Raw genomic sequence first — 27,117 nt, forward strand, 5'->3', positions numbered from 1 at the left:
TGGCAGGTTTCCAGTCGCTATTTCTTTTCATGTAAGGCTATTCCAGCTCTCTACCATCTTTTGGAAGTCAATGTTGTTGCCCCGATGGGAAAGGCTGTCAGCCGCAAGGTTCACGTGTTCCAGCAAGCATGGTCAGGGACAATATATGTTGTGCATGCATCAGTGACACAATCCCTGTTGTGTTCCAGCAGCAGTTATCGCGCCCTCATGCCGATGTCACTGATTAAGTGCTTTGTGGATCTCAAATTTCTGGAAGATTGTGTAGGCTGCCTAGCTTTGTGGGTGTTGATTTCAACTGGAAGACATTTTTTGATGTAGGTTTCATGGGCACATTTAATACCCAAGGATGAATGTTTCTGCACATGTTGGACAGGTGCACATCATTGCCAATTCTTGCTTTCATCAAGAGTACCTCTACAGGGTTACAGTGTGAAGGCACCACCCAACACCCAAAGCCCATTTTTTCCGCACCTGTTACTTCTATCCAAAGTCTGTGAAAGACACTAGAATTTATCCAAAAAATCTCTAATCTTGTTCCGAGTGCACTAAATTGTGGCCTAATTGTATAGACTCGCTCCCCAAGCTGTTGTTTATTAAAAAAAAAGAAAGCTTGAATGAAAAATGCAGATTTTCTGTCTTTATAAATGTCAATATTGCTGCAGCAGGCTCTATACACGGTACAGATGTGCCACATTACAGACAGACTAAGGGGACCCCCCAGGCACTATATTTAAATGAATTTTTCATTTTTGTTGTTATTTCTTATTTTAAAGGTTTCACTTTAAGCATCAGTAAACCACTTCTCATTTAAAAATTATGTTTTTTACACTTTTTATTCATTGATACATGTCCCCCAAGGCAGTACCCGGACCTCATAACCACTGTATGCCCAATAGTCACTTTGGATTTTTCCAGTTCGGGCCCCATAGACTTTAATGGGGCTTGTTGTTCAGTTCTGAACTTTTGCGATGTTCTGCCACAAACCAAACAGGGGGTCATTCAGCCCATCTCTATTCTTTTGTAGGTCTTATTCTTTGGCCAGTGAATAGGAGAATAGATATACTGATCTACGGTGCTGTACTGAGTAATTTTATTTTATACCTTATAGTGATCTGCTGTACACGTATAAGATGTGTTTACCTACTGGACAATTCACTCCCTGACCTCTTGTTACTATTCCACTGTTCAGATTACATCCGTAATGCAATAAAAATTGCAGAAAAATTGTGGCACGTTTGGCGATTTTAGAAAACAATGAGCAGACATTTAATCTAAAGTTATTACTGCTGATAAATCTTCACATTTATAGCAAGCTTAAAGACAAGGTAGTGTGTGCCTTTTGTTAAATATGACCCTGCTTCATAAAACCAGTAAAGGTTGCTGTATTGGATATAAGGGAAACCTGTTCAGGTTCTGCAGGGCTCTGGTTTAAAGTTAAGTCTCTAAATCGATATAATCTTATATAATCATGCTACAACTGTCATATTATTAGCTAAATTTTCTTTGCCTTTAGCAGATCAGAGGGCGATGAGAGCTGTAATTCAACAAAACCAAATCTCCCAAAAATAGTCTACAGTTGATGCTTATAATTAAAATAAGGTCAGAACAATTCCCTCCGCTGTAATAAAGGAGCGAACACCTGAAACTGCAGCGTACAGTATAAATTGCCAGACACTTCTAACTTGGCACTTCCACATTTACTGTAGCTCATTCAGTGTGAAATTAACAGCCAGTGTTGGTAGTACTCCATGAATGACCCATTAGCGATTACAATATGGGAATTATCTACAAGCAGATGCTCATCATATATGTTTTATGTACTTCGTTAATAATCATTCCAGTGCCCAGTCAAATACTCATTATTGCAGGAAGACTTGATACAGCATAACAAGTTCTGATTTATTATTGGCTTCTCTGTATTATATATGTACAATATAGTACTTTCTCTGGAGTCAGTTCTAAATTAAGCTCTTTAGCTTTAAATTCATTAAAATATTTTTTATGAATTTAGGTAATTTACTGGTAAGAAAAAATTATTTGCATTGCATTGTACAAAGACAGCAGAGTTCTAGATGATTTAAAAGAGCAAGTAACGAAAAATCCTGTATGGGCAATTGGGAAGCATTACAGTACTGCTTCTGTCAAAAGCTTGAGGGAATATATCTACTGGAGGGCTGAAGGTGCTTCTGACCCAGTTTCTAATTTCTGCTGTCCCAAAAAGGCTGTTGGCTGAGACATCAGTCACAGAAGTAATCTTTCAGGCTCCTTATGAGTAAGTAGTTTGGGAAGCAGAAGCAGGGCAGTGTGATTCCCAATAGCCACTAAAATGAACCTGCCAGAAAGTGTTAATGATGGCAAAGTTTTTGGGGGAGGGGAAAAGTGTGCCCAGAATATTAGATTACTGCCAACATGGGGCATTTTTTGGTACAATGTAGTTATGTGTGGTGAAACATAGTTGATTCCTTATCAAAAAGAGCTACTAGGACTATCACACCAAATTAAAGGTAAAAAAAATTTTTTTTCTTCATACAAAACATTACAAATATAAGATTAAAATATGAACAGACATCCAGGTATTGTTTCAAAACAAATTACAGTTACAGATCATGCCAGTATGTTATTTGAGCTCCCGGTTGATCACAAAGAGGATCTCACATAAAATTCTTCATCTCCAACATGTTTCGCAGGACAAAAGCCAACTTCCTCAGGAAGAACTTTTATTAATCTCTGCTGTTGGTTAGCATTACATGTAACTTGTTTAAAAAAAATTAGGAAAAAACTCTGGAGCTTGATTCTCTAGATGGATGCTGGGGGACCTCTTGCTTTTGGATGCCGAGTAGAGTTATGGAGTATTGGGATCATCATTATTAATGGGCTTATACCAGACTTTATATATTGATTGATGAAGTCCTACTTTCTCTACTGCATGGCAGCTGCGATCCATACATTTTTGGGAACAAGTTATATGTAATAAATGTGTGGGTGATATTGTGTTTGTGTTATAACAAACAAATAATTAATAAAGAAAAACTGCAACACTGATTGTGAGACATAAACATAAAAAAGTATATGGGAAAATAAGTATGTTGTGCCACAAAAAAAATCAGACAAATATAAACATTGTTCAAAAATAATAAGCTAATAGAGAGTCTTCAAAGTCCAAAAAACACATCAAACTAGGTGAATAGCCAAAGGGAAAGAATTTGTAAGCAGCAAAGGGGTGTGTGTGAAAATGAATCCAGGAAGAATCCTCCACCATGTGACAAACCACCAAAATAAGGTCAAGATGTACTCTTACCACAGAGTGTGAACCTAGTTATGGAAGGTCACTTAAAGGGGTTGTAAAGGTTTGTTTTTTATTTTCTAAATAGGTTCCTTTAAGCTAGTGCATTGTTGGTTCACTTATCTTTTCCTTCGATTTCCCTTCTAAAGGTTTTTTTTCTTTGTCTGAATTTCTCACTTCCTGTTCCTCCTCAGTAAGTTTGCCCCATCCGAGCCATTCTGGCTGGGGGTTAGTCAACGTGCTTGCCCCCTCCTTTGGGACAACATTCCTGCGGGGAGATGCTGTGTTCACAACATCTCCCCGCAGGGATTTAGTCCCATGGAAGGGGGCGAGCATGCTGATTAACCCCCAGCCAGAACGGCTCGGATGATGGGGGCAAGCTTACTGAGGAGAAACAGGAAGTGAGAAATTCAGACAAAGAAAAAAAACCTTTAGAAGGGAAATCGAAGGAAAAGGTAAGTGAACCAACAATGCACTAGCTTAAAGGAACCTATTTAGAAAATAAAAAAACTAACCTTTACAACCCCTTTAAGCCTTGGTAAATCAACCACTGGAAATCGACCCACAGAAGGCAAATGTGATGGTAAAGACACACTCCCAGCTCCTGTTAGCCTATCCTCCGTGTTAATCCAGCAGTACACCCACAAGAAGCATGTTTAATCAGGATGTGGTTCCAAAATCACACACACAGTAATATGTGCCTTAGACCTACTGAGAGACATCCCTTTGAGTTACATGTAATGCTAACCAACAGCAGAGATTTCTCAGTTCTCCCTGAGGAAGTGGGCTTTTGTACTGCAAAACATGTTGGAGATGAAGAATTCGAGGCAGGGGGAGATTGGAGGCAGAGGAAGATTGGAGGCAGGGGGAGATTGGAGGCAGGGGGAGATTGGAGTCAGGGGGAGATTGGAGTCAGGGGGAGATTGGAGGCAGGGGGAGATTGTGGCACCGCAGAGGAGGGTGAAGGCAGGGGGTGTTGGTGGCAGAGGGGGATGAAGGCAGGGGGTGATGTGACTAAATAATTTTTCCCTTATATCGAAAATAACAAAAATATGTTTTTTTCCCCTAATATCTACCTTATATCACATTGCTATTTGCCTAGTGTACTTGTTTGTAGCCTAAATACTGAAATTTGTACCTAAAAATAAAATTTAGTAACTTGTGTGAAATGCCAGTAAAAACGTGGCTGCGCCAGCAAATTTTGGGTGTCGTGCCAGTAAATTTCAATCTGGTAGGTTGGCAACACTGGTCATATTTCAGGCATCCCCTGCAACAAAAATGTCATTTGTGGTGAGATATTTCCAATAGGAAAACATCTAAAGGGATGCAGGCCCAGCAGCTTTCCTCATTCATGTCCTGCAGCTACCACAGCTGACTGATAATTATGAAACCACTCCCATTAGACCCTCTCAACCCAGACAAACACACGTGTATTTCTTCAGAATAACAAAAGGTAGGAATCTGCAACAAAGGTTGTTATAATACTTTCAATGTACATAGATCACCCAGAGGAGGATGTTTTTTTTCCTCAACAAAAGTGGGGTTACGCTTGAATTTAGTTGGCCAGAAACTCAAAGTTTTATGATTAAAAGTGCCTGAAATATGAATGAACTGTGTTTCCTATAAAAGATAATCTGGAGAAGCAAGTGTAATGCTGGCCATACACTATATGAAAAATCGTTTGAAATTCGGTCGTTCAGACAGTTCATTTGTTTTTCGAACAGTTAATGGGCACAGAATCGATAATCGTTGGGATAATCGTTGGGAGCCAAAAAAACGAAGGACAAGTTTGGAAATTTTCTGCACTGAACGATTTATCGGTCATTACATGATGGCAATGTGATTTGCGCTCACGGCCGAACGTTCGTTTTTTGAAAGTTCGTTTGGACGATTTTTTGTAGAGTGTATGGCCAGCACAAGACTCTGATTGGTCAGGCAAAATCCTTTTAATTCATAATAGAGATGATGGGCCAGTCTTTCTTGATGTTTCTGAGCTGGTTGGTCTGTCCTTGCAGTACACATAAGACAATCATCTTTTAAAGTTATACCCTTTATAGATTATCATTGACCATCCACCGGCATTAATGCAAGTTATTGGTAAAGTAAAAATGCTGCCATGTTTCAGCTCTGCATCTCGACAGAATTTAAACACTAGTGGGGAGCTCAACTGTGGTGAGGTTACAGCATCATAAACTGCATTTGCAGAATGTTGACACTTTTAAAAAAAAAAAAAAATTATCAATATTGGAGGCTGGGTGAATCTAGAGGAAGAATATAAAACCTCTTTAATTAAGCCTTAAAGTGGAGGTTCACCCGGAAATGTTATTTTTTAACCTTAGATTGATGCTCATTTTGTCTAGGGGAATCGGCTATTTTTTTTTAAAATCAAAGCTGTACTTACCGTTTTAGAGAGCGATCTTCTCCGCCGCTTCTGGGTATGGGCTGCGGGACTGGGCGTTCCTATTTGATTGACAGTCTTCCGACAGGCTTCCGACAGTCGCATCCATCGCGTCACGATTTTCTGAAAGTAGCCGAAGTAGTATAGAGCCGCACCAACGTTCGGCTTCTTTCGGCTACTCATGACGCGATGGATGCGACCGTCGGAAGCCTGTCGGAAGACTGTCAATCAAATAGGAACGCCCAGTCCCGAAGACCATACCCGGAAGCGGCGGAGAAGATCGCTCTCTAAAATGGTAAGTACAGCTTCGATTTTAAAAAAAATAGCCGATTCCCCTAGACAAAATGAGCATGAATCTAAGGTTAAAATTTTTTTTTAGGGTGAACTCCCGCTTTAAGATTATTATATTTTAGAGACGACCTAGCAGGCGTGTAGGTGGGCCTTCTCAATGGAAATACAATAACACCAATGCAGCATACACTGTCAATTCCAATTCACTGAATTTCTGTCTGACAGTGTGGAACATCAGATATCACTATTTGTATGTATATTTCCATACCCATTGGGAATGTTGCTTCAGCTAGATTATTTCTCCAAGTCTTTCTTGTCTTCCCCACTTGATCAATGGGTTGTGCAGTACATAAGCCCACTGAGATCTCTCGACCACCAGCTCATGTATTTGAAAGGCGTCTGTTTATTTTTAAAATGCAAATTTCTCATACCCCTGAAGACTTGTCGAGGAAAAAAAAAAGAGAACAATCTCTTAAGTTGAAGATTTCCATCAGGGGGCTGCTTTTCTGTTTTCCACTAGACTAAGATCAATCGCTGTCAGAACCACTTAGATAATATTGCACAATGAAAATTAATCACCTCTGTAATTAAAGGAGGTCAGTCTTAGAATTTCTGTGACTGCGTTTTTTTTTTCACATTTAAAAGTAATAGTGGTAATGTTAATGTAGCAATGCAAGAAACGCAGCTTTGAAATGCTGTTGGGACCACAAGCCTGGAGAATTGCCATTGATAACAATTAAGATTGGCCCCAAAACTAACCTCTCTCCCTCAGCAGCAGATTCCGGTGGAGAGGAGGCCCAATAAGGTTAATACCCCTACTTTGATCTCTGTCAAGGCATACTAGCAAGAATTAATTTACATTTCAGATGAAAAAAAAAAAAAAAGTTGACAGCATGAAAAGGCATCTTGTTCCTGGTATGTGAATGCGCAGCAATAGATTGGGAATTCTAAAAAGGAAGTTCTGAGGAGGCTAAAAGGATAAGCCCCCACTGCTGATTTTACTGGGAAAGAGATGAAAGGGAAACAAATTTCAATATGAGCAGGGCTGTAGAAACATGTAAGCCAAATGTTTCCTAAATTCTAAGAACGGGCCGAGATATCCGTGGCGTTCAGCCCTCTCGCTGTCATTCGCATTGAGACTGAAAAGTAAATAATGAAATGTAAACTAGAACTGTTGATGCTAAATTCCACTTCTACGGCTGTTTCAGCTCTTACAAGCGGTACTAAAGCTGAATGCTTATCTTTCAGAAATGTGACATAGTTAGATCATTGCAATGAAGGTGTGCCATTTAGGTTCTGCTGCCTATCCTAATTGGCATCCAACTTTTTCTAGACTAATACACATTTAAAGATCCTGAATTTGATGTTCGTTTTTTAGTAAGGCAAATTTAGACATGTGCGCTGTCGATAAATTTGTTTTTGTTTTTTTTCGTTTCTTTCTTTGTTCTTATTTCCGTTTTTCTGGTCATTCATTATGATCGCAATTTGTAAATTTGTTAATGTATAAATTCGTAAATTTGTCAATGCGCAAATTCGGAAATCCGAAAGAAAATTCTAAAATTCGAAAGAATAACTAACTAATAATAACTATTAAATTTTAGGTATTGTAATTTCCTTTCAAATTTGGCTGTTGGTGAATGTAACAAATTTATCCAAAGCTACGAATTAACAGAAACAACAAATGTTGCATCTAAACAAATAGAACGGAACAAATTAATAATAAATAATAATAAAAAAGTTTTTTATTTTTTTTATTTTTTTTTATTATTATTATTATTAATTTGTTACATTCCATTCATTTAGATAAGGCATTCGTTATTTTGGATCATTTGTAACTTTGGATGAATTCGTATTCATTACGTTCAGCCAAATTTGAAAGGAAATTCCAATACCTATAATTTAATAGTTAGTAATAGATAAGGTTATTATTAGTTAGTTATTATTTCAGATTTTCGAATTTTCGGGTTTACGGATTTTCGAAGTTAAAATTTACAAAATTGAGAATTTGAGAATTTGAGAGTTTACAAATTTTTGGAAAAATGTGTTAAACGGATTTCATTTATTCAGGTATTTCCGAATTAATGAGTTTTTCGAGATTCGTTAAAAAACAAAGTCAGAACGAATTGCACATATCTAGGCAAAATAGCCTGCTTGGTTATTGTAGAAGCTAGTTTTATTATTATTACCAATTATTGTATAACTATTTAGCAGCTACAATGTGTCAATTCTTCAAAGCAGATTTGTTTGAGTGGCACAAGACTGAATTCTATACACACTACACAGTTGATTTACTAAAGCAGCAAAGGCGATTCACTCAGAAAAATGTATGTTCATTTTCCAAAGTAAATAAGATAAACTATTGCACACTTGGAATATCCAATGAAGCGCAAGAAAAATTAAAAAACAAACAAATAAACAAAAAACAGGATTTTTACTAGCATGTGATGAGTTGATTGAAGTAAATGTAATTTTACGTTAATTACTAATTTGAGGGGCTCGTTTATACCAGAGAACAGATGTCACTAACCACTCTCTGCAAGGTCTCATACACACCAACGCTTAAAACTCCTGTGTCCTCAAGTGCAAAATCCCTGGTGATTTCCTGTACCTGATTCTCCCATATGTCACTACCGGCCCAGAGAGTGGAACGCACGATATGTTGTAAGCAGCGACCACAACTCACACACGAGGGCAGATGTTTTGTCTTCTGTGACGTCCAGTCCTGTCTTATTGACAGTTTTAACATCAATCTATGGATTTTTTTATTATGTATGATGCTGTTTTCCAATAAATCATCTGAGAATTTTACTCTATGAGGAGTTTCTTTTTCCATATACCGCAGACTGCACATTTTGTCCCTGGAGCCCCAGAGTCATCATCGGTGGTAATCCACCATAGAAGGAGCAAACAGAGGATATCATATGGGGATTGGTCCCCATTAATGTTTTGTCTTCTGTGATGTCCAGTTCTGTCTTATTGACAGTTTTACCAACATCAAACTATGGATTTGTATTATGTATGATGCTGTTTTCCAATAAATCATCTGAGAATGTTACTCTATGAGGAGTTTCCTTTTCCATATACCATTAATGATCTACAAGCACAGTAGTCTCCTCGTGCTATAAGGTAAGGGAGTCCAACATATCTGGTGAGTGCGGATCTTTTAACAGCCCCCATGAGGTGGATGCATTAACACCTATGGGACATGGAGCACTACAGTACTTTTTCACAAGGAAAATACTTTGTTTTGCACAGCCATCACTATATGCACGTTAAATGTCACTGCAAAGATTTTATATATTTTCTTTAAATTATTTAAATTTAAATTTAAATTTATCCACATTGGACTTTGGTTTAAACAATTCTTTATGTATGCATGTATATGATAATTCACATTTTTAATTTGTCATATCCATCACAAGTCACTTTATGACAGTGATAAGTTATAGCCACAGACACAGAGTACCACATTGGGATCTAGTATATTTCATAGGGGGAGCAGGCGCTGTCTATTAATATTTAATCTAATATTAATATTAGTTTAATTATAAGAGACAAAGTCGGTTACACTTATAATGATTTTAAACCATAGCCAGTGTCAGGGAAAGTCACTGGGATTAGAATTTGACTTTCTCAAACAACTCATCCCCACACAATTACTATCTATAACATCACTTGCCCATACCTTTGAAATTGTAAGTTCTCATAAGCATGGCCATGCTAACCCTCTTGTATTGAATTGTATTGTAAACTGTACTGTCTATCTTTGTTATATAAAGTCATTTTCAAACTATTGGCACTATATAAATCCTATATAATAATACATGTATTGCAGTAGAAAAATAGTAAACATCTGCATTGACATATTTTTTTAAAGATTTTACACACTACTTCTAGATCTATCCTATTACCTTTAGGCAGTTAAAGGCTATTTTGTGCAGATTTAGGGTAAATCTATAACTAGGCTGTGGACATTCAATTATTTAAATATTCTTAACAAGTATTAAACAAAGCTTCAAAATATTACGATTTTCTTACATTATTGAGTTCTCCATGGGACAAAGTACATGTAGTATTTTGTCCCACCTCCCTAGGCTGCCTGTAACACTGGCTGCCACTAACATCTCCCCGTTCTATGTCTCCGTGAGACTATGGCGTGAGCGCCCGCCACAATCTCCGTGAGCGAGGCCGCGGGTCCCGCGGACTCGATCGCCACGGGCATACCTGCGATCGTCTCATGGAGACATAGAACGGGGAGATGTTAGTGTAAACACAACATCTCCCCGTTCTGCCTAGCTGACACTGTCATTGATCACGTTCCCTGTCATCGGGAATACAATCAGTGACGTGTCACAGCAAGCCACGCCCCCTACAGTAAAAATCACGCCTTTTTATAGCACTGATCGCTGTAAAAATGACAATGGTCCCAAAAATTACTTTTGCGCAAACCCAATTTTCCAAAAATATGTAGAAGAATACCTATCGGCCTAAACTATATTTTTGTTTATAGCGCAAAAAATTAAAACCACAGAGGTGATCAAATACCACCAAAAGAAACCTCTAATTGTGGGAAAAAAGGGCGTCAATTTTGTTTGGGAGCCACGTTGCACGGCTGCGCAATTGTCAGTTAAAGCGACGCAGTGCTGAATCGCAAAAAGTGGCCCGGTCAGTTAGCAACAAAGTGGTCCGGGGCTTAAGTGGTTAAAACTGCACACTGCCAAGAAACATCTACAAGCAAGATACCCCAAACTTTCTGTAGGTGATGGTTTAAAAACTTTTACAGTTAATCGATTTAGCGTGAACCATAACTAATGACCCTAGAATTATTCTTTTCATTACGACACGCAGAATGATATCTAATATATGTTGTGCAATTGTCACTTATGTATGTGTGTCATATGTGTTTGCTTGCATTCATATGTTCTTTAAATGTATTTTTACATCATTTGTTTTTTAAATATTTTTTTTTTCTTTTGAACCTCTTATACCTCTGCACTCCTTCCAGTTAGATTGAGTAATAACTGTCCTTGATAAGCTGTTTTCCTAGCCATATTGGCAGGGATTGGACAACTCTGAACTATATACTTCCAGGTGAATCTGGAAGTGTTCTATAGGGGATATTTACTAAAACTGGTGCACTCAGAACCTGATGCAGGTGTGCATGGTAGCCAATCAACTTCCTGGTTTCGTCAAAGCCTAATTGAACAAGCTGAAGTTAGAAGCTGATTGGCTTCCATGCACACCTGCATCAGATTTTGCACGCTCCAGTTTTAGTAAATCTCTCACTATGGGGTTTCTTTACTAAAGGCAAATAGACTGTGGAGTTTGCAAAGAGCAGTTGCCTTCTGCAAGTACAGTTGCTCCAGAGATTAGTAAATGATGTAAGGCTTCACTTTGCAGAGAGTACCCAATCACGTGCAAGGAAAATAAAAAAAACAGCATTTTTCTGGCACATGATTGGATGATGGAAGTCAGCAGAGTTTCTGCTCATTTACAAAGCTCTGGAGCAACTGCACTTGCAGAGTGCTACTGCACATTACAAAGTGCAGTCTTTTTTCCCATAGTAAATAAACCCCTATGAGTCTATGTATAAATACCTGACCTCTGTAGCTACAGGAATTGTGGAGCAATGAATCCTCAAGGTTTATAGCAGAAGCATTGAACCTCACTCTACTCCTGAGCTCCTGAGTTTAGAGATATTAAAAATGCTGGACAGCGGCTGAGTCCCTGCTGGGAGTTTGCAGCAAGGTGAGTTGAACTACTAAGGCCTTGTACAGACGAGCAAACATGTACAATGAAACCGGTCCGCCGGACCGTTTTCACCGTACATGTCTGCCCGGGGATTTCTGTATGATGGCTTTACTCACCATCATATAGAAATCCGCGCGTAAACAATACGCGGGGCGTGGCCGCGCCGTCGCCGCGATGATGACGCGGCGACATGCGCAGCCCTGCCAGTTTACTGCTTCCACGCATGCGTCGAAGTCATTCGACGCATGCGAGGGATGGCGGCCGCTCGGACATGTACGGTAGGTCTGTACAGATGACCGAACATGTCCGACGGGCAGGATTCCAGCGGGCATGTTTTAAAACTTGTTCAGAAATATTTGCCCGCTGGAAAAAGGCCCGGCGGGCAAATGTACGCTGGAATCCTGTCCGCTCGGGCCTACACACGACCGAACATGTCTGCTGAAACTGGTCCACGGACCAGTTTCAGCAGACATGTTCGGTCGTGTGTACAGGGCCTAACAGAACAATTTGAATGACCTTGGTGCTTCTGCTGTGCATTTTGAGGTTTTATTGTTCCACAGTGCCTGCAGCTACAGAAGTCAGTGATGGCTTGTTTTAAAGCTTGTTAACACTTCGTTAACATCACGTTGCGATTTTCGACATCGGTCACCCCAAAGATCCCTTGTTCCATAGGTGTGCATTGTATGTATGCTGGTAGGCAGGTAGATAGTACCATTAACCACTTATTCACCGCCCTATAGACGAAAGACGTCTACAAGGCGGTTCCTTAACTCTGGGAGGACGTCCACGGACGTCCTCCCAGAATCGCGCTCCCGCACACTGGAATGTCTGTGACCCGGCGCATCACGGATCACGGTAAATCGCCGCTGATGGTGGCGGTTTACCACGTGATCGATCCGTCCAATGACGGAGCGATCACTTGTAAACAAACCGGCGTCATGTGATGACGCCGGTTCCTCCCTCCCCTCTCTGTACCGAACGGTACAGTGTGAGAGGAGAGGGGAGAGAGCGGATGCAGCACGAGTGCTGTGGGCTGGATCTGTGACAAATGCAGTCACAGATCCAGCCATCCATCAATCCCTACATGCTCAGCTATCCCTGCCCATACTGTGCAATACACAATACCCTGTAACACTGCAATACCCCACAATACTCTGCAATACCCCACAATACTCTGCAATACCCCACAATACCCTGCAACGTCGCCTATAGGGATTTTTAAGTAGCGAAGTTTGGCGCCATTCCACGAGCTTGTGCAATTTTGAAGGGTGACATGTTGGGTATCTATTTACTCGGCGTAACTTCATCTTTCACATTATGCAAAAGAATGAAGAAAAAATACAAAATTTGCTAAATTTTATAACAGAAACAAAGAAAAATTCATTTATTTTTTACAGAATTTTCAGTCTTTTTTCTCTTATAGCGCAAAAAATTAAAAAAACAACGGTGATTAAATACCACCAAAAGAAAGCTCTATTTGTGTGAAGAAAAGGACGAAAATTTCATTTGGGTACAATGTTGTGTGACTAAGTAATTGTCATTCAAATTGTGAGAGCACCGAAAGCTGAAAATTGGTCTGGTTATTAAGTGGGTTTACGTGCCTGGTGGTCAAGTGGTTAATCATTGATGTTGCTGGCCAAGAAAGTTTTTCTTTGCTTGATAACACTTCTATGCTACATGGAACATACAAGTGGAATCCTATTACAGCTACCTTGACTTTACAAGAATATTTAAATGAAGTATAACATACACTATATTACTATATTACATAATATATGCATTCTGATATCAGTTGAGCACAATCTAGATTTTCCCTTTTAAGGAATGACAAAGGAATGCAGCTTCTTTTCCCAGACATGTATCACTCTCTTTAAAAACTGATGACGATACCACAATGTATTGTAGCACCCTCTACCATAGGTAGGTGCTAGAATTGAGGACTGTTGTGTGGTAGCTGCTAGGCAGGTAAATTTAGGCAGACCTATGCTTCAGGCTAGGCCTGCTTCTTTTGATCTGGGGGCAGTGAGTGGTTAGTGTGACCAGCTGTGCTTCAGTTCTTGGGCGCCTTCCCTGCTTCCAGGGAGAATGTTCTGGGGGAGGGGCAGGGCAGAGGATTGGAGTGACAGAGCTCATGTGAGGAGCCCTGACTAATCCCTAACTGGAATTGGCAGGGGGCAGGCCTCATTTATAAGCTCAGGTCCAGCCCACTGGATAAAGTTGTCAGTGGGGGATGTGAAGAATGGAGTTCTAGATCACAGCATGTGGCCCATCCCCACCTGGGGGGGGTGCCTGCCTTGGCGGAGGAGCCCGGAGCTGGGGGGAGCCTCATCCTTACACTGTCATGGAAGAGGTGTCCTAGAACAATGAGGCTGAAAAAATGATTGGAACGCATGTCCGGTTAAGTTCTTCACCATGGATTCAGGGAAGGAGAACGTCAGTGAGTGAGGCACAGTGGATATCTGGAGGAGGCATTCCAGGGGAGCTGGGTGTGAGGCCAGAGGAGAGACTGTGGGGTTTTGTGTCAAATCGATGTGTCCTGCGGGCACAGGATTTGCAAGTCGGCATAGCTGGAATCAGTAGTCCACCGACAAAGTCAGGCTGCTAAACTACTAGGCCACAAGAAGGGGTATTGCAGGCCCCTGGCCTTTTAACAGTTCAGCAAGTCAGCAAGCATCTAGGACTATTCAGAGTAATCCTTGGTGTAAAGATGAAGATGATGAGGCGGAAAGACTAGTACACACGACCGGGATTCTTGATGGGAAAAGGTCCGTCGGAAATCCAGAGGGGAAAACCAAGAACCTGCTCTCTACTTTTTCCCTGTACATACGATCGGTTTTCCCATCGGGAAAGCGCTGATGAGAGCTTTTCCCTCAGGAATCCTGACCATGTTTATGCGCCATCTGAGTTTTCCCCACAGAAAACGGACAAAAATGGGCGTTTTCTGCTCCACACGGCCGGGTTTTCTGACAGGAAAAAGTCTGCCGGGAATCCCGGCAGGAAAAGTGAGAGCTGGTTCTCTTTTTTTTGCGTTGGAAAAGCTGCAAGGGAGCATACACATGGCTGGGATTCCAGGCCAAAAGCTCTCCTCGCAGTTTTCCCATTGGAAAACCGGTTGTGTGTACAGGGCATAATAGTTCACAGTTTTGTGCAGGAGGAGAGGAGTCCTGGGAGTAACAGTCTGCAGGGGTTGATGCAGAGGTTGATGCAGAGGTGGAGCAACGGCCTGCAGGAGTTTTTGCAGGGGAAGTGATTGTGAATATTAGAGTCTATTAGTTCTTCAAAAGCTCAATTAATTTAACCAATTCTATAACCATGATGGCAAAGTGATCTGTTCTATGGGCATCCCATATCCCCTTTCCCCAACCAAGTTATATCCCCCAAATAAACAAAACAAAAGAAAGCAAATCACTCTTATATGAAGGTCTGGCAGCAGGGTGATATGGTGGATGTTAGTAACTAGTAGCAACCATCTGCTACAGTATGAACAGTAATTAATAATATATTTAATGAACAACAAATGTCAGCATGCTTCAGCAGCCATCTTTCTGAAATTTATAGCAAAACATGTTTCATCCCTGTATACATATTTCTGCACTGCATGGAACAAGCAGCGTTTTATACAAACATTCCTTTACAGGCACCCAACAAAAGCATTTCATTGCCTTTTAAGATTCTCTCATATATTCTGCTCTGGGCACAACTCGATCGCTGCTTCCGTTATACACAAATCCATTTCCTTAACAAGAACGAGTCACAGTAACATCCTAGTTCTCAGGCAATGAATGATAATATGCAAATGAGGTCTCCTGCTCAGTGACTCAAACACAGCGCTACATCTTCCCGAGAATGTTCCTGGAGCTGGTGGGAAATACGATGCAGAAAAACGTGATGTATAACGCAAAAGTGGATGAACCGTAACGGCTGTTCATCCAAACCATAGTGAAATAGCGAGATTGCTTACGTGCCACTTTATAATGTCAAATTTCACTGTAGTGTTACATTCTGTGCATCTTACAAAATCATTCCATTTCAGGACAGAGCAGTCTCTAAATCTTTCTAAATACCTAATAACCTGTAATTTTGTGAAATAAACTCAAGTTGGCAACATGCAATCTCACTAAAATGGACCAGCCAATCAAAAAACTATTTTTGTTCGCAGTCTGTTTGATTGTCTGTTGGGTAACAAGGAGAGGAAACCATATTTGAAATCTGAAATAGACAAGCAATAAAAACCAGGGACATTTCTAGGAGCAAAGGGCAGTTGGAAAATCGAAAGACAGTTGGAAACTATGGTATTTCGGCCCAATGCCGCACACTTAAGTTCCTGGGTACTAGGCCTAGGGTTTAAACAAACGTTTATATACGCACAAAAATAAAACAGTTATGCACATTCCATTATTCTGGAACTTAAAGAGACTTTCACTGGTCATGAAGGTCTACTTCTAAAATAAAGAATTGAAAAAAAAAAAAGAAGGTCTGAGGTTACCACTGCTTGGAGGTGCTGGATCTATTGGGGTCACCATTGAAAAAAAACATTCATTCTCAATGGGGTTCTGAGGCTAAAATACACAGCCCACAGCTATGCAGATTCGATGAATGTTGGGTTTCCATGGTCTGCTAGTGAAAGCCAAACAGCTTTCAGTCTGTTGAAGCACAACTCCAGCCATATTTTTTTTTAACCACTTCCCATCCCACATATTGCCATATGACGTCCGCAGATCCTGGGCATGTGTCATATGACGCCCTCAGCTTCCCGGCGGTATAGGGGGCTTGCACGCGCCACCACATCACTAAGGAGCCGATGTGCGTTCCCGGTGGCCGCAATGTCTGCCGGGTACCCGCGCTCTCTCGTGACAGAGCAGGAGCATGGATCTCTGTGTGTAAACACAGAGATCCATGTTCTGTCAGGGGAGAGCAGACAGATTGTGTGTTCCTAGTATATAGTAACACTGATTGGTCTCCTCCCCTAGTCAGTCCCCTCCCCCCACAATTAAAATCACTTCCTAGGTAACACATTTAACCCCTTGATCGCCCCCTGGTGTAAACTCCTTCCCTGCCAGTGTCATTGATACTGAAAACATAAAAAGTGAACAAAAGTGAAAAAAATATATATAGTTGCGCTAGATCTCAAACAACCCTTGAAAGGGGATAGTTACTAAATTACTACCACTCTATAGGTATCAAATATAAAGTGTAAATAACATACAGTGCAAAACAATAAATGTAGACCATGCAATATGCTAAAGAAAAGTGCCAACAATGAAGTGACCATATAGAAATGCATGAAATTAGAAATGAACATAAGAGTCCATATGTGACATTAATGTGAATGAACACCCATGTGATGATCCAAGATGTGAACTAGACTCTCTTCACAGAGTCTAGAAACCAAAGTGAAATTCACCACCATCTAGTAGGTAAACTGCTTACCAGAGTCAATGGTCCCTTATGACCCAAATCTGCATGTGTATTACTCCCAGCAGACAAATGGCAGCCCCCTGGAGCGGACCATCAACATGTGAGCCGGGGGCGGAGGAGACAACCGGAGTGTTATTATTCCTGTGTATACAGGATCACAGTTTGAGATCTAGCGCAACTATATATATTTTTTTCATTTATACAGTAATCAGTGCATATTATTAGCACTGATCGCTGTATAAATGTCAATGGTCCCAAAATATTGTCAAAAGTGTGCGATGTGTCTGTCGCAATGTCACAGTCATGATAAAAGTCGCATATCACCGCCATGCCTAGTAAAAAAAAATAATAATAATAATGCCATAAATCAATAACCTATTTTGTAGGCGCTAAGACTTTTCCACAAACCAATCAATATATGCTTAATGCAAGTTTTTTATCAAAAATATGTAGAAGAATACGTATCGGCCAAAAAGTTTTCTTTTTTTATTGCGATATTTATCATAGAAAAAAATATTGTTTTTTTTCAAACTTGTTGCTCTTTTTTTTGTTTATAGCGCAAAAAAATAAAAACCGCAGAGGTGATAAAATACCACCTAAAGAAAATATGTGGGGAAAAAAATTCTAGAAAATGTAATTTGGGTACAGTGTTGCATGACCGTGCAATTGTCATTCAAAATGTTACAGCGCTGAAAGCTGAAAATATGCCTGGGCAGGAAGGGGGTGAAAACGCCCTGTACTGAATTGGTTAAAGAGTGGGGAAAGATTAGAAACTTTTTTATTTTTTAAATGGCTGTTTCTGTAATCACCGGGTTGACTTTTTCCTTTACTTTCTGTAAAGACAAATGTGAGCCAAAATCTTGCTAAAGGGGGCATTAACACTGCCTATCTCCTTTCTTTTACCAAAGTATACAAATAAGCACTGGCTAGCAGTGCATCCAAGCAGTGAGCCAAACTGTGGAGTTCATTTACTAAAGGCAAATAGACTGTGCACTCTGCAGGTGCAGTTGCTCCAGAGCTTAGTAAATGAGGTAAAGCTTTACTTTGCAAAGAATACTCAATCATATGCAAAGGAAAATAAAAAAATGCATTTTTGCTTCCACATGATTGGTTGATGGAATTCAGAAGAGCTTCTGCTCATTTACTAAGCTCTGGATCAACTGCTCTTGCAAAGTGCAACTGTACTTTGCACAGTGCACAGTCTATTTGCCTTTAGTAAATCAACCCCACAGTGTCTGCATGCAGGCAGTGCAAGGCAGTGATGTCTTGCTCTCTACCTCTTCTAATCAGAGAACGCTTTGCATTTATTCAGAAAATGCAAAGCATTCTCTGAATGGTCAGACTAATCACTTTGCCCTGAGAAAAGTTACAGTATCTCGTCAGGGGAACACTTTCAGTTCATATTTTAACAGTGCACCTCTTCTAAAACAATAAACATTGTGAGCATTGTACATCGTAACTGTTCAACTCTAATGCCGCGTATAGGGCGACCATGTGTCCCAGATTGCCAGGGACAGTCCCGCATTTTGCAGGTCTGTCCCGGGCACCTTCATTCCAGGACAATACAGTGGCCCGGAATGAAACTGACACAGCCAACCCCAGGGCCAATCTGATGCCCCCAAAAAAGGCCGCCACATCACCGCTTTACTCCCTGACAGTACTTGTCCTGGCCGGGAATGCCTGGAGGAGCACAATCCCGCCCCCTGCTTGTGATTGGAGAAATCATAAATCCTGTCTCTTGTGTCCAATCACTGTGCTGTGATTCGTTACATCACAAGCTGATTTTTGGGAAAGGAGGGTGTCCCTGAATCGTAGTTTGGAAATGTGGTCACCCTAGCCGCGTACACACGACCGTTTTTCATGTCATGGAAAACAACATTTTTCTTGATTTGATTCTTCTCAAGCCTGCCTTGCATACACACAATCGTAAAAAAAAAAAGGTTGAGCAAAGCGCAGTGATGTACAACACGTACGACGGCACTATAAAGGGGAAGTTCCATTCGAATGGCGCCACCCTTTGGTCTTGATTATGTAAATTTCCATTCTCACAACTTGCTTCTGAGCATGCGTGTTTTTTTGCCATCTTTAAAGCCTACACACGACTGTTTTTCACAATGAAAAACAACGAGAAAAAATAGAGCAGGTTCTAAATTTTTAATGCCCATTTTTCACGTTGAGAAAAATGCTTTGGAGCCTACACACGATCGTTTTTAAAGCGGGGGTTCCGCGGGTTTAACTTTTTTTGTTATATCTGTCAAAAGAATTGTAACAGCGCTAGCTAGGTACTACTCACCTGCTAGGCGCTGCTAAGACCACTCGCTCCGATTTTGTTTCAAAGAATAACTTTTAAAAAATCCTGCAGGCCTTTTCCATCTTGCTTTTGGGCATGTTGAATCCCACAAGCAAAGCTTCCTGGATTCCTAGTCACATGACGCGCTTTGCGCATCATGTGACCCGCTTCCCGCATCACGTGACACTCGAGCTGGTCTCCTGTGAGTGTTTTAACGTCACTCCCAGGAGACCTTGTGCACAGCATCCAATTACGCCTCGTCGGGGAAAAGAAGCGACACGCCCACTCCCCGCTGGGAAGAAGACCCGGAAGTCATCTAGAACACAGGTAAGGATACACATTTAAAAGAAAATGACAACGCAGCAGTGCTAGATTAGGACTGTAGGTAGGAGAGCAATGTAGTTAAATTTTAGGGTGAACCTCCGCTTTAATGACCAATTTAAAAAATGGCATTTTTCTCGTCATGAAAAACGGTCATGTGTACGCGGCATAAGACTAGGAGAATAAGAAACAAACGTCTGGATTGCTGACATGTACTGGGCATTCGATTTTTACTGCATGACAAATTAAATTTTGTTTAACACAGAGGCTAGATTAGGTGGAGGACTTACTTAATTAGCCGCAGGAAATCTCACATAACCCTGGAATAACAATGTGCAACATTCAATTACTATTTCTGTTACCTGCTTGAATAACAATCGCTGCTCCATTTCTTCTGCCTCTTATTTCCTTAAGTTTTTTCCGAGTATCATATCCTTTCCATGCTGAAAGATCATAGAAGTACATGGTATTCCCATGACATACTCTTGCAGTAATGAAAACAACATAGTTCATAAAAAGAGTACCTTTACCCAGTAAAACAACTTTTTTTTGCACCTGGCTCCATAGCCCCTCCCCTCTTACAATTAGATAAAAAATGTAAGTGCTACTGATTTTTTTTTTTGCTTAATAAGTTTGCTTTTATTTTAGCCTATAAGGGTGTAAGCCAATGTTCGAAAGCCGCATGGAGGAAGGTAGGCAGAGATCATTAGGCTCGGCCTCCGCCAGTCAAATGGAATGCAGCCAGGCACCGGCCGTTTATGGGGATGCCAGTCGTTCCACCCCCCTTGGCCAAGCACGCCCAAACTACTGCTGCCCATAATATTTACAAGTGCCGCACTACAACAAGACAGGAGGCGGTCGCAGGGGGAGGCCATAGAAGCCGGTCGTGGGGTGAGGCCGTGGAAGGCGGTCGCGGAGGGAGGCCATGGAAGCCGGGACTCAGTAGGACAGGTCGGGAAGGGGGCTTTTTCTCACGTGGGGGCGGCATTCTTGCTGCCCCATGCAAAGTACCACCCTAGGCCTGGGCCTTGTCGGCCTAGGCCGAAAGACAGCACTGCTGCCTCCAACAAGGCTAGCTGGATACTAATGACATTAGAGGAGCAAACTTACATACCACTCACCTGCCTATTTGGAGGATAAGTTGGTGGCTGACAACTAGTGCTGCAACTAATGATTATTTTCATAATCAATTAGTTGGCCGATTATTGTTTTGATTAATCGATTAAAAATCGGATAAAAACCTAAAATAAAGATTGATGTATCATTTTGTTGATATGTAGTTTAAAAATGTTTAAATTAAACATTTCTTATCTATATGCAGTGGTAAATATAAATAACCAGCTATATGGTTAAAGAAAAAAATATTGAATCCATTTTTTATATTTAATAGTTTAAAAAAAAGTGCGGAAACTTTTTAAAGAACACTCATACTGATAGAGGTTAAATCTGGCACATATCATCAGACTCAAATTAAAAAAGACCTAAAACACGATTTTCAGACAGGACTTTAATATAACCAATTGAGCTCTTTGGACGTACTATGTACATCCAAAGAGTGAGCCAATCTGTGCTTGGTTAGATGGTGTGAAGGGCAGGGGAGACATTGGGGTCTATTAGACCCCTAATGTCTCCATAAAGAGTACCTGCCACCTGCATAATGCTATCACACAGGGGCTTATTAACCCCTCGTGATAGCAATCAAGTAAAAAGAAATATAAAAATAAAAGAAAAAAGTAAAAAATATATATATGAAATCCAATATATTCAAATAAAAATAAGGAAATAGCAGAAAACCTTTGCATTCGGGTGTGCATGCGCATGTGAACAGTAATCACACCACACATGTGACATATCGCTGTGAACATCAGCGTGAGAAAAATAATTCTAGCACAAGAGCTAATAGCTAACTGTAAACTGATGAGCTTCAAAGGCTTTAAAAGCACCACCTATAGGGATTTTTGGGCACCATTGTTTTTGGCAATATTGCACGTGCACACAATTTTAAGACATTTTGGGCCAGATCCACAGCCCCGCAGCGCAACGTAACTTAACAGATTTAAGTTACACTGCCGCAAATTTCTTAAGTTAGGTATCGATCCACAACACACTTACCTGGAAATTTGCGGCGGTGTAACTCAAATCCGTCCGGCGCAAGGCGTTCCTAATCTAATGGGGCGAGTCCCATTTAAATTAGGCGCGCTCCCGCGCCGGACGTACTGCGCATGCTTGTGACGCAAATTTCCCGACGTGCTTTGCGCGACGTGACGTAATTTTTTGATCGACGCGGCGCGTAGCGTATTTCCGTACGGCTTACGCAATCGACGTAAAATTAAAAAATTTGACGCGGGAAGGACGGCCATACTTTAGTCCCCATTCACACCTAGGCGTTTTGTCGCCTGTAGTGTGACGCCGCTGCCGCCAGAGGGCTGGAAACACATTGCCCTCTATGGAGATGGTTCACATCTCCACGCCGAACGCCGTACGCCTGCTGCCTGCCACCTGAAAAAAGGTCCCGGCCCTTTTTTTCAGGCGGCTTTCGGCGTTCGGGAACCATCTCCATAGAGGGGCACATCCTAGGGGCACATCTAGGCGGACAATCGCAGCGTTTTGTCGCCGCAAATCGCGGTACAAAACGCCGCTATTTGCCGCCGCAATTCGCGGGACAAAACGCTGCGATTTCGTCCGCCTAGATGTGAATGGAGCCTTACACAGCAGTATGCCTGCTGTGTAAAAGTAGGGCTGCTTTACAAAAGTGTAACTAAGCGACGGGAAACTAACGTAGCGGCGACGTAGCGAACGCGAAAAAGCTTTGAGGATCGACGTAACTCCTCATTAGCATACCCGACGCGTAATTTCGACGATGAATGCCCCCAGCGGCCGTCGCGGTACTGCATCTTAAGATCCGGCAGTGTAAAACTATTACACCTGCCGGATCTTCTGTCTATCTCTTGGAAACTGATTCTGTGGATCAGTTCCAAAGATAGAAACAGGGATACGCAGGCGGAACAGCAGATCCGCCTGCGTATCTCTTTTGAGGATCTGGCCCTTAATGTTTGGTATCTATTTCTCAATGCAACCTCATCTTTTATATTTTAACCAAAAATGGGTATTATATGGTGTGCTTTTGCACTAAATTTAATTCATAAAAATTTTTGTTCCTAAAAATTTGCATTTAATAAACAGTTGTGCAAATTTTTTTTTGCAACTATCACCTTTTTATTCTACAGGGTCTCTGTTTTCAGAAAATATATCATGTTCTGGGTGTTTAATTATTTTTATTGCCAAAAATTAAGATTTTTACATGTATGCGAAAAATAAGAAAAAATCCTCTAGCCCTAGATCTCCTCTGTAACTCAAAATATGCAACATATAGAATTTTTTAAACGTAGTTTATGGAGATTTTTAAGGCTAACAGTTTGTCGCCATTCCACGAGTGGGTGCAACTTTGAAGCGTGACATGTTGGGTATCAATTTACTCAGCGTAACATTATCTTTCACAATATGAAAAAAATTGGGCTAACTTTACTGTTGTCTTACTTTTCAATTCAAAAATGTGATTTTTTTTCCCCAAAAAAAGTGCGCTTGAAAAAAAGCCGCGCAAATACGGTGTGACAAAAAGTATTGCAACAACCTCCATTTTATTCTCTAGGGTGTTAGAAAAATATATATATAATGTTTGAGGGTTGTTCTAAGTAATTTTCAAGCAAAAAATGTTTTTTTTTCAAATGTGTAGTTTTTTTTTGTTTATAGCGCAAAAAATAAACACCATGGGGTGATCAAATACTACCAAAAGAAAGCTCTATTTGTGGGAAAAAAAGGATATACATTTTTTTTGGGTACAACGTTGCACAATTGTCAGTTAAGGTAACGCAGTGCTGTATTGCCAAAAGTGGCCTGGTCATAAAGGGGGTAAATCTCCTGGTCAAGTGGTAATATTTTTATGAAAGGCATGTAAAATAAAACAAAAGGAATCAACATACTAAATACTATAATTAGTTATTAACCACTCAAGGACCGAGCCTCTTTCTGAGATTTGGTGTTAAGTTAAAATCATTTTTTTTAACTTTCTGCTATAAAACGTATCCAATAAAAATAGAATAAAAATTCTTTATCAAGTTAGTACAATATGTATTCTGCTACATATTTTTGTAAAAAAATCCCAATAAGCGTATATTGATTGGTTTGCGTTATAGCGTCTACAAACTATGGGAGATTTATTTATTTGCTTATTTTAACTAGTATAACTATAACTAGTAATTGTGGCGATTAGCGACTGCGATATTGCACGGACAGTTGTGACAATAACTGAGACCAGTGACACTAATACAGTGATCAGTGCTAAAAATATGTAAGTCACTGTATTAATGACACTGGCTGGGAAAGGGTTAAACATCAGGTGCGATCAATGGGTTAACTTTGTGCCTAACCAGTGTTTGTGCACAGTGTGGGAGGTGCTTTTACTAGGGGAAGGCATTGATCAATCCCTTCCCTACTGACAGAACAGCAATTTGCCTTGTTTGGCTCTCTGACTAATGATCGTCGGGTTCCGTCAGACAGCAAATCCGTGATACCCGCAAATTAGCGCCCATTGTGCCTAATTACAGCGGGAGCAGATCACTAGACCCAGATCTGGAAGTGTCGGATCAGGTAATAGATACCTGGTCCAGAGCAGAGCGGCTGTTCTGCCTCAGTATATGTGCGATGGGTGGTCGTAAAGGGGTTAATCTCAATAACATGCAGGACCAACCAGTCCGACAAAAGTGAGATTTACTGGGGTTGGGACAAACCATATACAGTGAAACCTTGGATTGCGAGTAACGCAGTTAACGAGCGTTTCGCAATATGAGCAATATTCTTTTTTAAATCCTGACTTAGTTTGCGAGTATTGTCTCGCAAAACAAGCATGATTCAAGCCTCTGCAGTACTGCATTTATCCAGAGGTGCGGGGGCACCGGAGCCGATCAGAGCCGTTCGGAAATACTAAGAAATACTTTGTTCCCAAGTGTTTCCGAGCCTTCCTGGGGGTTTCCGAGGGCAGCCAAATGATTTTCATTGACTTCTATGGGGAAACTCGCTTTGATAAGCAAGTGCTTTGGATTACAAGTATTCGCATGGAATTTGCTCGTAATACAAGGTTCCACTGTGCCACTAAAACACTTCTGGGGTGCTTACAATGATCAGCCATACCCATTAGAATTACTGCTATACTGATACCAGCTAACATACACTTCCGGGGTGGAGAGGCAGAGGATACTTTGAGAGGAGTTCCTCATCCACTTTCCAGATAAATGTAAGTAAGTGAGAAGCAATGTAGAAAATGTAGAACACATAGGGGAAGATCCACATACCCCGGCGCTTCTCTCCACCGGGCGCAGAGTATCTAAGATACACTACGCCGCCGTAACTTATTTTTTTTCTTCAAATCCACAAAGAATTTTCGCCGTAAGTTACGGCGGCGTAGTGTATCTTTGGCGGCGTAATGGCGCGGCATTCAAATCTCTGTGATGGGGGCGTGTTTTATGTAAATACGTCGTGACCCGACGTAAACAACGTTTTTTTTTACTGCGCATGCGCCGTCCGTGGGGGTATCCCAGTGCGGATGCTTGAAATGAAACCGGAACAAGCCAATGTATAAGACGGTGACGTCATTCTACGCAAATCCCTATTCGTGAACGACTTACGCAAATGACGTAAAAAATTCAAAATGCGAGGCGGGAACGACGGCCATACTTAACATTGAGTACGCCTCATAATAGCAGTTTTAACTATACGCCGGAAAAAGCCGAACGCAAACGGCGTAAAAAAATGCGCCGGCCGGACGTACGTTCATGGATCGCCGTAACTAGCTAATTTGCATACTCGACGCGGAATTAGACGGAAACGCCACCTAGCGGCCGCCGAAAAGTTGCATCTTAGATCCGACGGCGTACGAAGACGTACGCCTGTCGGATCTAGCCGAGATGCCGTTGTATCTTATTTTGTAGATACAAAACAAAGATACAACGCGCAAAATTTGAAATTATGCGGCGTATCAAGAGATACGCTGGCGTAATTCTTTTGTGTATCTGCCCATAGTAGCTAGGAGGCCACTGAGTGACCGGAATGGCATGATTGGGGCTATAATTATAATTTTTACACAGGGCACTTATATATCGGTTGCTGGGTTCTTTTTACTTCTAATTCTCTTTTATTTCAAGGTGTAACAGTGCCAACGCTGTATCCTGGCCTAGGCCAACAAGGCCCAGGCCTAGGGCAGCACTTTGCAGGGGGGCAGCACGGAAAGTGTCCCCGCTGGCTTGTGCTACACTGTTAGTGTAACGCAAGCTGTTTCTAATTGTGACTGTCCTATCATCCTGGACCACAAACCTTCCTCACTGTGCTATATGTTTTCTGCTGTACCATTGGCATGTTTATATCTTCTTGGTCCTCTCCATAAAATTATCAGAAATTGGTGTTTGAAGTAGAACTATAGGCAACACTATTTTTCATTTTGGATAGATTAAGGGAGGGTTATAGGCCCTGTAAGTTTATTTGTTTACCATCCCTGTCCCATTGCAGAGATTTCCCTTCATTTTCTGCCCCATAGCTAAACAGGAAGTGATAGAAAATCTATCATACCTCCCAACTGTCCCTGATTTTGAGGGACTGTCCCTGATTTGGAGCAATGTCCTTCTGTCCCTCATTCTCCTCATTTGTCCCTCATTTTGGTCTGATCTATACATATGTATATACAATGCACTTTTTATCTATCAAAAAATGTTTCCCAGCGCTAAACCTTTCATCTGATTTCTAAATTACTGCATTTGTAAATTCCAAAAGCCAATATAAAGAAATAGTAGTGGTAAAAAAAGCACTTGTGGGTTTAACCAATCTTATTTTTTTGTACAATTCTCCTTTAAGGGGGCGTGGCAAGGGGTGTGTCCTATGCCTACATACCTTTGCTGATAGGTGTCCCTCATTCCCATCTCAGAAAGTTGGGAGGTATGAATCTATGCAAACTAAGGGAATCCATTCCCCCCACCCAGGCATTAAGAACTAGTGGGTGGGAAAATTTCAGGGTGGGTCTTAAACAGAAAGGGGTGTGGCCTTGACAGGAAGGGGGTGTGTCATATTTAAATTAGGGGGTACACGAGTTTAGTCAGGCCTAGGGCAGCACAAAACCTAAATACACCACTGAACAGTGCAATATTTACCAGCTTGAATGCAGGTAGCGCTCTTATTCCTTTTCTCTTTAACTTTCTTGTATCTCCTTGCTCCGAGCCATCCTTTGGTATACGCTTGCATCACCACTACTCGTCCAATGACTTCTCTCAGGAGGAGATTTAACTGTTCTACATGATAATATTTCAAGAACACCTTCAACAG

The 27,117-nt window shown here is 41.0% G+C and overlaps 1 protein-coding gene across 1 annotated transcript in view; it reads right to left on the reverse strand.

Moving 5' to 3' along the window:
- Positions 1 to 27,117, reverse strand: part of MYO3B (myosin IIIB) — a 332,748-nt gene that overhangs the window by 116,637 nt on the left and 188,994 nt on the right. The window contains exons 21-22 of the mRNA XM_040358502.1: positions 26,946 to 27,108; positions 20,115 to 20,195 (exon numbers count right to left, since the gene is read on the reverse strand). Of these exons, the coding sequence (XP_040214436.1) occupies positions 20,115 to 20,195; positions 26,946 to 27,108 (244 nt within the window). The remainder of the gene's footprint in view (positions 1 to 20,114; positions 20,196 to 26,945; positions 27,109 to 27,117) is intronic.

Source organism: Rana temporaria, chromosome 6 (assembly GCF_905171775.1).
Source record: "Rana temporaria chromosome 6, aRanTem1.1, whole genome shotgun sequence".
NCBI classification, from domain to species: Eukaryota; Metazoa; Chordata; class Amphibia; order Anura; family Ranidae; genus Rana; species Rana temporaria.